We start from the raw sequence: 13799 nt of genomic DNA, 5'->3' as shown, positions 1-13799 counted from the left end.
CAGTCCACACCAGCTCCTGGCCACTGTGGAGCCTCCCCTCTTCACCTCGCCACCCCATGCTCCATACAGCACAGTGTTTCTGCAACGCACAAATGAGACGTTTTCCTAGGGCTTCTGCACACCTCTCCCACTGCCTCTGCAGTGAGGTGCCAACTTCCTGCCATGTCCCCATGGTCCTGCAACATCTGCCCCCCCTCAGTCTCTCTCAAGTCTTCACACAGTGCCTCCTGCTTGCTGTGTTTTATCAGACTCATCTGCCTCCTGCCCTTCCAACTTCCCCCACCTCTGTTCCCCGCCTCTCCATCTCAGGGCCTTTGTCCGTATTCTGTTGCTCCGAAATTCTCTTCTCCCAGCTCTTTACATGCCTGTCTCATCTCCCGCTTTAGCCCAAATGTCTCCTCTTTAGAGATGCCCTTCCTGGCCCTCCTCCTGTCAAGTCTGGCAGCTCCCAGTTCTGAGAGCAAGCACAGGCTGGCTGAGTGCTCTCCGGACAGGGAGATGTGTGCACTGCCCAGATTCACTCTGCTGATCTCCGAGGTCCACGAGGGGGCATTGTTCCTGGCCTCATCACACCCATCTTAAAAGCAAGGAGACTGGCCCAAAGAAGGAAGATCTGTTCAAGGTCAAATAAGCACAGGGCATCACAGGATTTAACCTTGTGCATCCCGGCTCCAGCCTGGCCTCATAACTGTCACACCACATCCTGTCTCACATTACCTGTGTGTCTCCTTCTAGCACCTGTTGTTGTGTAGCTATTGCCTTGTCTAGTTGTTTCCGTATTGTCAGACGCCTCATTAGAATATAAGCAAGCTGAGCACAGAGGCCTTTCTCCATCACTGGATGCCCAGGGCAGTCACATGGCAGGTGCACACCCAACACTTAGTATGTGAAAGAACAAAGAACAATGGATAGGTTGGGACCAGGAAATGGAAGCGTTGAGATGATGGCTCCTCTTATTTTAGCAGCAACAACTGTTACAATATCTGTGTGACCACAGGTGCTATGAGCAAAGCATGTTTTATTTAAATGATCGAATAACGTGATCTATGTTTCATGTATTTTTCCAGAACAGATTTACTTTGCTGGTCCTGTCAACAACCCTGCATTTGATATTCTCCAGGTAAGGTTTTAGTTTTCTGTTCTGTTTTGCCATTTAACTGCTGTATGGAACAGTTTGCTTCTTGAAGAGAGAGGAGAGAAGGAGGAGGAGGGGAAGGAGGAGGAGACCAGAAGGGGAAGAGGAGGAGAAGGAGAGAACTGACTTTTAAAACCGGGGGCTGACAGCTGGCATAGTGGTTAAGATGCTGCTTGGGACACCCATATCCCATATCAGCATGTTTGGGTTCAAGCCCAAGCTCCACTCTTGATTCCAGCTTCCTACTCACGTACACCCTGGGGGGCAGCAGGTGATGGCTAAAGTCGTTGTGTCCTCACTGCCCATGTGGATGACCTGGACTAAGGCTCACAGCTTTGATCATAAATCCTTTGATCATAAATCCTTTTCCATAGGCCATGGAAAGCAAAAAAAAAAACCTCTTTCTCAGTAAAGCAATGACCTTGAAGTGGGTGCTTAAAAATGCTTGGCCCAATGGCTTGGTCATTTTGACACGTAGGGGCTCCCACAAGAAGGACACTTGTGTCTGCGGGCTGCACGTGGCTCCAGCTGCTCGGAGCACTGGAGGCAGCTACATGCACGCTGTGGTCCTGCTCTGGTGGTGCTGGCCTTCGGAGACAGGATGCTCCACAAATCCACAAAGGCTTCGAGTGCCCCTGGCTACCCTCCTCTCACTATTACCCACACGTGACCCCCACGTACACCAAACACTCACGTCCTCAACACCCACTGACCAGGCTCACACTAAGGAGAGAATTTCCCAGAAATTCCTTTTCCCTCAAAATAATACTACTCTTAAAAAAAGAATCTCTGGCTTGGTTTCATTTCTAGGTTTGTTTTATCCCAGACTCTGGATTGGGGGTTTTTGTAAATTATTTTATTTTGTTTTTTGAAAGAGAGAGACACAGACACAGACAGAAAGCGCTCTTTCATCTGCTAGTTCTCTCTCTAAATGCCTGCAGCGACAGCCAAGGCTGGGCCGGGCCAAAGCCATGGCCCAGGATTCAGTTCAGGCACTCTCAGTGTGTGGCAGGGACCCAAGTACCTGAGCCCTCACGAATGCCTCCCAGAGTGTGCACTGGCAGGAAGCTGGACTCTCCGGTAGGAGGTGGGACTTGAACCCGGGCGCTCCAGTAGGGGGTGCAGGTATCCCGAGTGGTGCCCCCGCCTCCGGGTTTCTGAGTCAGAGGTCGTCTCCACACGCCATCTTGGATTTCCCCCAGCACTGCTTTTGCACCCAGGCAGTCTCTAGCCTTCTCCTTCTAGAAACCTCCAGAATTTTCTCCTCAGGACTTTTGGTGCAGTAGGAAAGTTTTGCCAGAAAGAAAAAAATCAACCTCATTTCACTTCTAGAATGCAGGCTCTGAATTCTCCAGGATGGGTTTTCTCTTTAACTCTTTGCAATCTGAACTCTTTTTCTTTCACCATTTTCCATCTGACACCTGCCCCCACCAAGGATGCTTCAATTTCCTAACAACCAATTTCCATTTTGCATTTTGTGTTTTTTCTTTTTTTTAAAATATTTTATTTATTTATCTGAAAGTCAGAGTTATACAGAGAGAGGAGAGGCCTTCCATCCAATGGTTCACTCCCCAGTTGGCCGCAATGGCCAGAGCTGCACCGATCTGAAGCCAGGAGCCAGGAGCTGCTTCCGGGTCACCCACGCGGGCGCAGGGGCCCAAGCACTTGGCCATCTTCTACTGCTTTCCCAGGCCACAGCAGAGAGCTGGATCAGAAGAGGAGCAGCCGGGACTAGAACCGGTGCCCGTATGGGGTGCCAGCACTTCAGGCCAGGGCGTTAACCTACTGTGCCACAGCCCCAGCCCCTTGTGTTTTTTCTTTAACCAATTAGCCTTAGCAATTGCTAAGGAATGAGGAGAAAGGAGTTAGCCAAAGAAACTTTTGGAAGAAAATTTACCAAAATTGTCAGCAGCTTTATAGAGGATCCTCAGCTTACGATGGTCTCATCCAGACAGAGCAATCACAAGTCGAAAATGTCCTGAGTGGAGAGGGCATTGGCTGCACCTGACCGCCCAGCTTCCTGGCCAGCAACGCAAGCACTGCAGAGCAGCCGGGGTTCCCGCTCCTGACAGAGCCAGGCGTGGTGCCTGAATCCTGGGGGCAGCAACGGTGCCCGAGGAGATACTGCCCACCAGGAGGGCAAACACGTGGTCAGGGCCTGGGGAAAAGGCTCCTGGCTCTGCTGAAGCTGGGCAGACCCTACTGGGAGCACAACCGGCCTGGGACACACCCAGCACGCACACATCCACCACACCCCCAGGCAGCAGGGGCACCGTAAGCTTCAGTCCCAAGTAGGCTCCCCGCACTGGCCACAGTGTGCCCAGGCTTCTGTGGCTGACAGCCCATTGTGACATCAGAGCCCTCCCTTGCCTACTAGGGGACAGACACAATCTATAGCCCTTTGGTTCTGAAAGACCTCCCCAGAAGCCCTCCCCAGCCACATCCCCCAGGGTGGGCTCTGCGCTAACAACGGTGGTCCCTGCTTGTCCAAGACATTCTCACCCAGCTCTGCATCTGGTGTCTTGGTATCATTTTCCTTTTAACACATCCAATCTCTTAGCCTAGGCTGAAGCCTTGCCTGGACTCCCCGGTCTGCCTGCTCCTGCTGTTTTCTGAATTAGAACTTACAGACCCTCTGAACTCCCAAAACACATGGGCACCGATGTATAGGTACTGCCTGAACCAGGAACCACTATGGATGCAACCTCACACTCCTAACTCGGGAATTCAACGTCCTCCTAACAGCAGAAAGACTGGGCTCTCAGCCTGTCACCCAGACTCTGACCTCCTGGCCTTCCGGCACCTACTCCCACACCGGCCCGGGTGCCCAGAGACCCCAACTCCCTAAGCCGCAGTTTGTATTTCTTGCAATTCCTAATCTAAGGCCCATCCTTTCCAATACTGCACCTTCTGTCAGGCCCATCAAGCAATTATGAAAAATTCATTTGGTTTTTAATAATCGTGTAGGGTAAGCACTAAAATACAAATAGAGTTTCAAAAAAGTAGATGATGATGATGATGGAGAAGAAGAAGAAGAAGAAGCAGGAGGAGAAACACAGTCACATATAAATCTGAGCTGGCCTTTCTCTAACTCTTAGACTGCTTTGCTAAATTCCCAACACTGCTCTTTAAATTACAGCTGCTTGATATCTGGACAAGAAGACTCCTAGGAGGCTGTAGACACGAGACTCTCAAGCTGAATGACACCTCAGGATTGCTCCCATCAGTCCTGCCACCCCAGGCGCCCCCCAGCGCCGAGCCTGGCTCTCTCCGGGGTGATGCTGAGTGCAGGAGAGTCTGCTGCCTGCTGAACCCCTGCTAGCTGCTAGAAAGCTGCTCTCATCTAGCAGCAGCCCTCCCTCGTGCAGGCAGCTTCTATCCGTGGTCTCATACATCCCTTCCCTCTGGCTTTCTGCACATCGAACCTCTCTCCTCTCACAGATGTGCCTGGAGTTTCCAGTGCTTCTTCCCACTCAGTCCCCGTGCCCCACTGGCCACTACCTCTGCCCACCCCGCAGCCCTCTCTTCCCCAGGCTGCTGAGCCTACAGAGGGTGCCACACCTGCCTGCGGGGTGCTGGGGCCTGGGCTACCGCAGCGCGGCTCAAGCCCTGGTCCATGCCACGACGCCTCACCGGGCACGGCTCTCAGGCTGTGTCTTCTAAACAAAGGAAGGCAGCCCTCCCCGGAGCGTCCCCGGCACAAGGCAGCATGTCTTTCCCGCCAGAGCACTGCGCTTCTGCGCTGCTCCGCTTGCTCCCTGACGGGGTCTGCTCTGCCTCGGCCAAGGACACTCCACCCTGCCGGCTGCTCAGGCTGGACACCTCGGAGGCATCTTTAACCCCTCTCTCTCCCCTTGGGTTTCCGCAGCAAATCTCATCAGCTCTTCTTTCAAAATCTACTCAGACTCCAAAGCCTTCTCCCCATTGCCACCAACTGCACCACGTCAGCCTCACCTCTCACCGGATGCTGCAACTGCCTCCTACCTGGTCTCCCTGCTCTACCCACCCCCACAGCCTCTTTCCAGTGGGCGCAGAATCAGACTTCAGCACGCACATCAGGCCAGGCCACTCCTCTGTGGCTCAAGTCCCTTTCAAAGCGGACGCCAAAGTCCCTACCATGGCTTGCGGGGCTATAAGGGTCTGGCCTCCCTCTCTCCTGACAGCTCCACTGGTCTCCTCACTGCTCCCCAAACATGGGGGCTCCCTCCCTACAGCTGCCTGGCCCCTCCCCCAATCTCTTTAGGGTCTCTACCTCTGGGCTACCTTCTCAGCAAGACCCTCTACTTAAACTTGCAAACCAGCACTAGCCTCATCCCGCCCAATGCTCCCAGCCACCCCCTTCCTGTGTGCATTTCCTCTCAGTGGGCCTCTGATGACCTTCCACGGCCACTTGTTGTGCGGACCATCTGTGCATCTCAGTGAGACTGGAAGCTCCACCTCCAGGCAGGGCGTCAGGGTGCCTCCTTCCTCTTTATCCCCACTGTTGGAACCATGCCACGCACACTTACATACGTGGATGCTCAAGTCCCTTAAAGGAAACGGGATAGGATTTGCGTAGAATCCGCGTACATCCTCTCATATCCTTAAATCATCTCTAAATCACCTATAACACCTCAAACAGTGGACTGTTGTGTGCGTAGTTACTGTACTGTGTTGTCTGGTGAGTAGCGACAAGCAAAAGTCTTTACGTGTTTAGTACAGATGCAATTTTTTAAAAAGCATTTTCTACCTGCAGTTGGTTGAGCCCAGGGAGGCTAAACCCATAGGTCTGGAGGGCCAGCCACTTCACAAATGGTGGACTGTGCTGAGGGTCCCATGCCTAACATGTCTTTTTATGTCTCTTGCAGGGTGAATATGAGATTTTGCTAGAACTGTACAATGAAAACCATTCCACCGTGGCCTGTGCCAATGCTACCGTCCTCTGCTCCTGACTGTGGCCGGCAGCAAAAACACAGCTCAGTCTCCTTGGAACTCCAGCTTCCCCAGACTGAGCCTGCCATGGAAGAAGAACCAAAGGACAACGGAGAAAGGCTCTATAAAGAAATCCTCCAAAGAGTGCAGCTGCTAACCTCAGCCCCAGGCTCAGCTGTCTCAACTTCCAGACTTCCCAGATGCAAGGAAGCCCCCTAAGTCACCTGTTTCCCAGGAGCCCTTGGCAGCCACCAAGAAGTCTCCAGGGTCATCCTTCCCCTCTAATTAGTCAGCGGCACAAGACTCGCCTGCATTTCAACTCCTCGGGTGCACCTGCTCACGGTGACAGGGAATAAAGAAACTGGCCTGTGACGGATCCTCTTGGTGTGCAGAAAGAATCTTAGCAGAAAGCTCTAGTTAGACAGTCATTTCCTCCAGGAGCACATGCAGGGGCTGGTGCAGCACCAGAATGGAATCGGGGGGTAAGGGTGTGGCTAACATGAGAGCACTAGGAAAACCTGCCATGGCTGCTTCTGGACACGGCCCCACGCCCCTGGACCATGGGGTCTGAGAAACTGGTGAGAGCTCACCAGCAATCGCATCAGTATCCCCCTTGTCCCAGTGCTCGCTTCCCCTTCATCACCCAAAGTGTGATGAGACCTGAGCCCAGCTCGAGATGGCGCTCGTCACAGTGCTCAGTCTGTCACTCAAGCAACAACTGCTGAACACAACACAGCAGACACTGTGCCCTAGGGGCCACACCAGGGAGTCAGACACAGGCCCTGCCTTCAGGGAGCTTGTAGTCCCCGCAATATTAAGAAGCCACAATGCCCTGCAGTGGACACAGCACTTCACAGTCAGGTGAAACGCCTCCTCCAATGGCAGGGCCATTTGGGCAACCCAGTATATCCTCTCTCTGAATGTGCCGGTGGCGTGGCGGGCCCTGCAGCCCCTGACTGTCCCCTGCGCCCTTTTCCAACTCTTCTTCCTGTGTCCCCAGGCCCTGTCTAGGCCTCGTGCTCCTGCTAAGGGACTGCGGGGGGGGGGGGGGTAGGCTGACTTTATCAGTTGCAGATCTTTTACATACATACATATGTGTATGTGTCTATATATATGTGTATATATGGAACAGGTTTCCTGTATTTTATATATACAATTTTAAGAGCATAATGATATTTCCCACCCTGCCACCCTCCCTCCTGCTTGCTTTCTTATTTTTCTTTAAATTTTTGCCATGACATACTTCCAATATATTTTATAATCATAAACTTCACCCCCCACTAAATGAAGAATTCAACCAGTAGTAAGCTGAAAAAAATATCTCATATGCCATATCCTGCCCAGGAAGCAGGATATGGTAAGCCTGCAGCCCCAAGCCATTCCTCAGGAGTATAGACCAGGGCTATAAATAATAATCCACTCTCAAAATATCCATTTTGCTAATCTACATTACATTTTTTTAATTTTTTATTTATTTATTTTTTTGACAGGCAGAGTTAGACGGTGAGAGAGAGACAGAAGGGTCTTCCTTTTTCCATTGGTTCACCCCCCAAGTGGCTGCTATGGCCGGTATGTTGCGGCCGGCGCGCTGCGCCGATCCGAAGCCAGGAGCCAGGTGCTTCTCCTGGTCTCCCATGTGGGTGCAGGGCCCAAGCACTTGGGACATCCTCCACTGCCTTCCCCAGCCACATTACATTTTTTAAGAGTTGACCTCGAAAACCAGCCGCTGAGGTTTCCTGGGTTATAGAGAAACAAACTCAGCGCAGTGTCTGTGCTTAAGCCCAGAAGTCTGGGAGAAAGGGCGTGCACAGCGGTGCCAGACTAGGGAGCAGCACGTGAACACACGCAGGCAGGATGGTTCTGTCTTGCAAGGGAAGAGCAGTTGCTAATCCTGTGCCGCTCCCTCTGGCTCGGTCATCCGCCCTTGTCTGTAAGGACCCAGCAGAGGTCCTGGGCGGATTCTGTGGCTGAAAACTCAAGCACACAGCAGTTTCACAAAGGATGTCAACTCAGAGAAAAAGAGTGCTTCTCTGGCCCCCTAAATAGGCCTTTTTTGCATCCCCTGTCTCGAGCCTCAACTGTCACGCTCAGCTTTATTCTCCCAAGTTGAGACAGATTTTCATGGTTCAGGAATCACCTACTAAAACACAAGCAGCCGTGGGAGAAGCAGCACCAGAATCACTGTCATTAGTTAACACGCTGGCAGAACATGCCAACTACTCAGGTATGAGATCAGTGGCCCAGGAAGCAGGGTATGGTAAGCTTGCAGCCCCAAGCCAAGGTCTCTTAGGCCAGACATTTGGGTGGTGTCTGGGGTAGAGTAAGGGCCCCTGACAATCGAGCAGCAAACCTAAAATCCAATCTTAGAGATATTTCCGTTTCTCTCTGTCTCTCCTCTCCCCATTGCTGTGCCTTTCAAATAATTAAATAAATCTTAGAAAGGATGCAGCTTTGTGGCACAGCAGGTTAACTCACCTCTTGCAAAGCCAGTATCCCAAATCAGGGTGTCAGTTCGATTCCCAGCTGCTCCGCTTCTGACCCAGCTCCCTGCTGACAAGCCTGGGAAGGCACTGGAGGACGGGGCATAGTATTTAGGTCTCTGCCACCATGAGAGACCCAGATGGAGTTCCTAGCTCCTGGCTTCAGCCTGACCCATCCCTGGATGTTGTGTGCATTTGGGGTGTGAACCAGCAGATGAAAGACTCTCTCTCTCTCACTCTCTCTCTCTCCTCTTCCCTCTCCCTTGTCACTCTGCCTTTCAAATAAATAAATAAGTAAATGAGATATTGCTACTGCTCCAAAAATCACTATTAAGTGGCAGGAGTTTGGTGTGGTGATTGATACCACTTAGGACGCCTATACCCCGTATCAGAGTGTCTGAGCTCTAGTCCCAGCCCCTCCTCCAACCCCACCTTCCTGCTACTGCCAATCCTGGGAGCTAACAGGTGATGGTGCCAGTACTTGGGCCGCTACCACTCACATGGGAGACGTGGATGGAGGTCTAGGCTTCTAGCATCAGCCTGGCCCAGCTCTGGCTGCTGCAGGCACTTGGAAGAGAACTAGCAGATAGGAGATCTGTGTGTGTGTGTGTGTGTTGTGATCAGGATGATGTCACGCCGTGCCCCACCCCCACACAGAACCAACGTCCCTGCGGAAATCTCCCTGCTCCAGTCACTGTGGTTCCTCCACGTCCTGCCATGGACTTCGAGGGAAACATCAGCTCCTCTAAGAAAGCAGTTTATAAAATATTTTTGAGGGAAATTCCAGCGCCCACGGGAAGCAATGCAGGCTACGACGCAGGCAGGAGGTTACACAGTGCTTTGCAATAGTGCGGTCACATCACAGGGCGCCTGGCGTGGGCACAGCCTCAATCTGGCTTCAGCGGATGGGGACGGGGCCGGTGGCTCAGGTGTACAGGGTTCACTCACCAGCCCTACAGCATCACTTCTGGGCAGCTCTGCCACAGACGCCCTGAATACCAGCTGCACCCCCAGGCAGTCTTTCCTGTGACAGCAAACCATTCTAGCCTCTGAGGTGCAGAGGACAGGACCCACCCTTAGCCCAGGGTCCTGCCATTCACTCTCACTGGGTCACAGGACCACTTCCGACCAATCACTTTGGCCCTGCCCTGATTGGTTCAGTTTCATTACCTGGGCACCCCTGCAGCTGGATCAGAGTCAGTCCCCCTGGAACCACGGGCATGCCACAGTGAAAACTTCAAGAACTGGGAAGGAGTAAATGGAGAAGGGAAAGACCGTAGGAGCCAAAAGTATGTTCTAGAAATCAGGCCAATTCCGTGTGTGTGTGCATTTAAATATTTACTTATTTATTTGAAAGGCAGAGTGATAGAGAGAGAGAATCTTCCCTCTACTGGCTCAATCCCCAGAGGCTCCAACAGCTTGGGCTTAGGCCAGGCTGAAGCCAAGAGCCAGGAATTCCACCTGGGTTCCCCACCTGAGCAGCAGGAATGCAAATGTTTGGGCCATCTTCCACAGCTTTCCCAGGGGAATTAGCAGAAAGCTGAGCAGCCAGGACTTGAACTAGCGCCCCAAAATGGGATGCCGGTGATACAGGTAATGGCCTCACCTACTACACCACAACACAGGCAGCTTTCAAGTTCTAATTCTCCCCCAGATGCTCATTGTGCCAACCATAATACCTTCCTCAAAAAGCGACTGTGAATTATATCAGGGAAAACAGATCATGTGATTATAACTATGCATTTCACTCAGTAAAAGTGAGCTATTATTTTTAATAGATTTATTTTTATTTATTTGAAAGGCGGAGTTAGAAAGAGGGAGGGAGACAGAGAGAGGTCTTCCATTTGCTAGTTCACTCCCAAAATGGCTGCAATGGCTGGGGCTGGGCCAGGCCAAAGCCAGAGGTTTGGAACTCCATCTAGCTCTCCCACACGTGTGGCAGGGACCCAAATACTTGAGCCGTTATCTACTGCTTTCCCAAGCACGTTAGCAGGGAGCCGGACTGGAAGTGGAGCAGCCATAACTCCAACTGGGGCTCCTATGGGATGCTGGCATTGCAGGTGGTGGCTTCACCCACTGCACAACTCCAGCCACACCCAGAAGTGAGTTATTACTATGTCAGGGTGAGTGTTTGCATGAGCAGCTCAAGCCCGGTTTCCTAGCTGACCTCTCTGACTGCAGAAGCCTAGCCCTGCTCCCTGAGCTCACGTTTCCCTCTGGGTCCAGAAACACTTCCTCAGCACCTTGACCTCTTCCAAGCATTGCTAATTTTATCCAGCCTTGGTCAGAGGAATGAATCATGACCTGTGTGAAGTATTTAAGGAGACATTGCCCACCCCAAGGCTGAAATACAAGTTCACCCCCAACAGAAACGCAGTCACCAGGCATAAGGGGCCAGTGGAAGAAAATGTGTGTATTTGTTAATTAAACTTGTTTCCTGCAAATAAAAAGGCACATCCAAGAAGTGAAGAACAAAATGTAACATCGGCAAATTTAACAATTACACCTGCCTTCAGGAAAAATAACCCAAAATAGCTGGTGAGACAACAGAGAGGGGCACATCCTGATCCCGACCTGGACTTGTCAGGGAGAGCTTAGCAGCTCAGCAGCTCAAGTTCAAATCCGTATCTTCTGTTCTTTTCTCAGCCAACAAAATAAGTTGCTGCCTGACTGCCCAGTCACTGTATCAGATAAGCAAGGGTCTTAAAGGAGTTGGAGAAATGCTATTTTATATTGCGTTTGTCAACACTTCCGAGTGCTTAGTTCAAAACAGAAGCCTTCTGCTGCTTCAAAGGCCTGAGCCTGGAACTGGTGTCTCCCCCTCTAGCCCAGTGTGTCGTCAGGTTTACATTGCTCCAGTGAAACCCCTGAGACACATTCCTTAGGAAGCAAAGAGGTTCACTTTGGCCCGTGGTTCTGAAGGCTCGCTGTCCGGGGGAAAATGCTTCCCTTAAATATTTTTTTTGAAGATTCATTGTATTTATCTGAAAGGCAAAGTGGCAGGTGGAGATCTCCCATCTGCTGGTTTGGCCCAGGCTGGCTCCTTCTGAAGCCAGGAACTCCCTCTGGGTCTCCCACGTGGGTGGCAGGGGCCCAAGCACATGGGCCTTCTTCCACCGCTTTCCTGAGCGCGTTAGTAGGGATCTGGATGGGAAACAGAGCAGCCAGGACTTGAACAAGGGTTTGTACGGGATGCTGGTGTCGCAGGCAGCTTCTTCATCAACTGAGCTCACTTAGAAGAAATCAAAGCACCAAGGAGTTGTTTCAGGATCTAGGAGGGAATGTGGGCTCCGAGATCTGGCAGCCCCGTGCCTTTGCCCCTGCCAAGGGCAGCCGATTTCAATGGAGGGTGCTGGGCAAAGGAGGGACCAAGGCTGAGACAGGAAGCAGCGCGTGAGGCTGGGCCTCAGTCTCGCTCTAAAACCAGCCCTCTGCTGAGAGCCACCTGCCAAGGACATGCCAGGAGCTCAGGGCCTCGGCGCTGTGACGGAATTAGACCTCCACCCTCGCGGCAGCATCAGCTCGTGACCGTGGGGCTTCCACATCTGCAAGAGTTCAGGACCAAACCACAGCGCTCAGCTTCTAGTGAATGTGTGTGACAAAACCGGATTCTTGCTTCCAACATCTCGACCTCCTCACTCCCGAGGAAGGAAATCTGTGCATCAAGGTTCCTGTAGCCGAAAGCGGTTTCTTCCTCCAGCTGGAATTTTCCTGGATTTGCCCAGAACCCACCCAAGAATAGGAAAATGGAGACCTTCCAGGCCCCTGACATCCCTACCCTGTGTGTGTGAGGCTTCCCCTCCTTTTCTTCTTGAATGAAAAAAAATGTAAGAAGGAGAAAAAAGAAAAGAAAAAGCTAACACTGATTTGAGCATTTTCTCTGTGTCAGGCATCATGCTAGATACTTCACCTGCATCTCAGTACTTCAGGACAGCCCCTAGGAGTCTGATACTACCTCCCACCTTATTAACAATGCACCTGAGATTCAGAGACGGCCGGTGAGCGGCCCAGGGCCCCTTGCCTCCTGAGGGTAGGACTCAACTCTGCCTGACTCCAAAGCCACCCTCTGTCTGACGCTGCCTTGGATGTTGGCTTAGAATATATAATAAAGGAGCATTTTATGGCTTGAGTTGTGGGCTTGCAGAATGTGTCAACTCAAGCGGCAGACATGCAGAAAGTAAAGGCAGGCTTAGAAAGGGCGACCTCATACCGCAGATGACAGCACAGCAAAAAAGAATGTACGTGTGTGTGTCACAGACGCTTAAAATATGTACTCCACTGTGCAGCTTCACAACTTGCAGAAACTCACTGATAAGGTATTTCCTAAAATTCACAGAAAATGGAATTAAAAGACAGCCAAGCATATGAGGGAAAAGTGCATATTATACAATACTGTACTTAAATTCAAAAATTTTTGTGCCAAAATAAATTCATATTTTATTTCTATTTTTTCATGAACCCCCTGAAGTACGCTTGTGTGATCTTCAACAAGCTCGCTGTCTTTCTCATGGTTTGAATTATAGATGAATGTCCTCAAAAGGCCCATGTACTGGGGGCTGGGTCCCCAAAGCTTTTTTTTTAAAGATTTATTTATTTATTTGAGAGGCAGAGTTACAGAGAGAGAGGTCTTCCATCCACTGGTTCACTCCCCAAATTGCCACAATGGCCAGAGCTGGGCTAGTCCAAAGCCAGGAGCCAGAAGCTTCTGCCACAACTCCCAGGCAGGGGCAGGGGCCCAAGTACTTAGGCCATGTTACACTGCTTTACCAGACCATAAACAGGGAACAGGATTGGAAGTGGAGCAGCCAGGACTAGAACCGGCGCCGATATGGGATGCCAGTGCTGCAGGCAGAGGCTTAGCCTACTATGCCACAGCACCGTCCCCAGTTCTCAAAATCTTATAATGAGTGATGGATTAAGGCTGGTGACTTGATGTGACTGTGGAATCTGGGATGTGAGCCCCCTGGGAGGTCATTAGGCCACTGGGGGCTCAGCCTTGGAAGCTCTCATCAAAGTGTTGGTTCAACCTAGCTTGTGGTCCTGCCTGCTGGCTCCCTCCGCACACACTGTATCTCAGCAGAAGCCAGACTAACGGGGCTGCCTGATGCTGGGCTGCTCCCTCCAGAACTGTGAGCCCCAGTAAGCCTTCTCCCTTCCTGAGAAGTCCGTCCACGGCACTCTAGTCAGTCACGACTAGCTGAGTCACAGTCACTCACTGCCAAACCAACAGCCTAGTGTGGCCCTTCCCTTCCCGCCTGCCTTTCTTCATAAAG

General features: G+C 51.5%; 1 protein-coding gene and 1 long non-coding RNA gene across 5 annotated transcripts in view; one reads left to right on the top strand and one right to left on the bottom strand.

Annotated features, from left to right (window-relative positions):
* The window catches only part of LY86 (lymphocyte antigen 86), a 68820-nt gene extending 62398 nt beyond the window's left edge, over positions 1 to 6422 (top strand). The window contains exons 4-5 of one of the 2 annotated variants that reach the window (XM_089334492.1): positions 1073 to 1120; positions 5983 to 6422. In XM_089334492.1, the coding sequence (XP_089190618.1) occupies positions 1073 to 1110 (38 nt within the window). In that variant the 3' untranslated portion in view covers positions 1111 to 1120; positions 5983 to 6422. Of the gene's footprint in view, positions 1 to 1067; positions 1121 to 5982 lie in introns of both variants that reach the window. The other variant, XM_002714160.6, reaches the window with a different exon arrangement.
* Positions 1 to 13799, bottom strand: part of LOC149126843 (uncharacterized) — a 70907-nt gene that overhangs the window by 26039 nt on the left and 31069 nt on the right. For 2 of the 3 annotated variants that reach the window (XR_016234832.1, XR_016234834.1), the window contains exon 3: positions 10646 to 12849. The exons of the other annotated variant lie outside the window; for it this stretch is intronic. This is a non-coding gene — a long non-coding RNA (uncharacterized LOC149126843). Of the gene's footprint in view, positions 1 to 10645; positions 12850 to 13799 lie in introns of those variants that run through there. 3 annotated transcript variants of the gene reach the window in all.

Source organism: Oryctolagus cuniculus, chromosome 5 (genome assembly GCF_051225735.1).
Source record: "Oryctolagus cuniculus isolate XC-2025 breed Fujian yellow rabbit chromosome 5, ASM5122573v1, whole genome shotgun sequence".
NCBI classification, from domain to species: domain Eukaryota; kingdom Metazoa; phylum Chordata; class Mammalia; order Lagomorpha; family Leporidae; genus Oryctolagus; species Oryctolagus cuniculus.
This window is presented reverse-complemented; position numbering and strand designations above follow the sequence as displayed.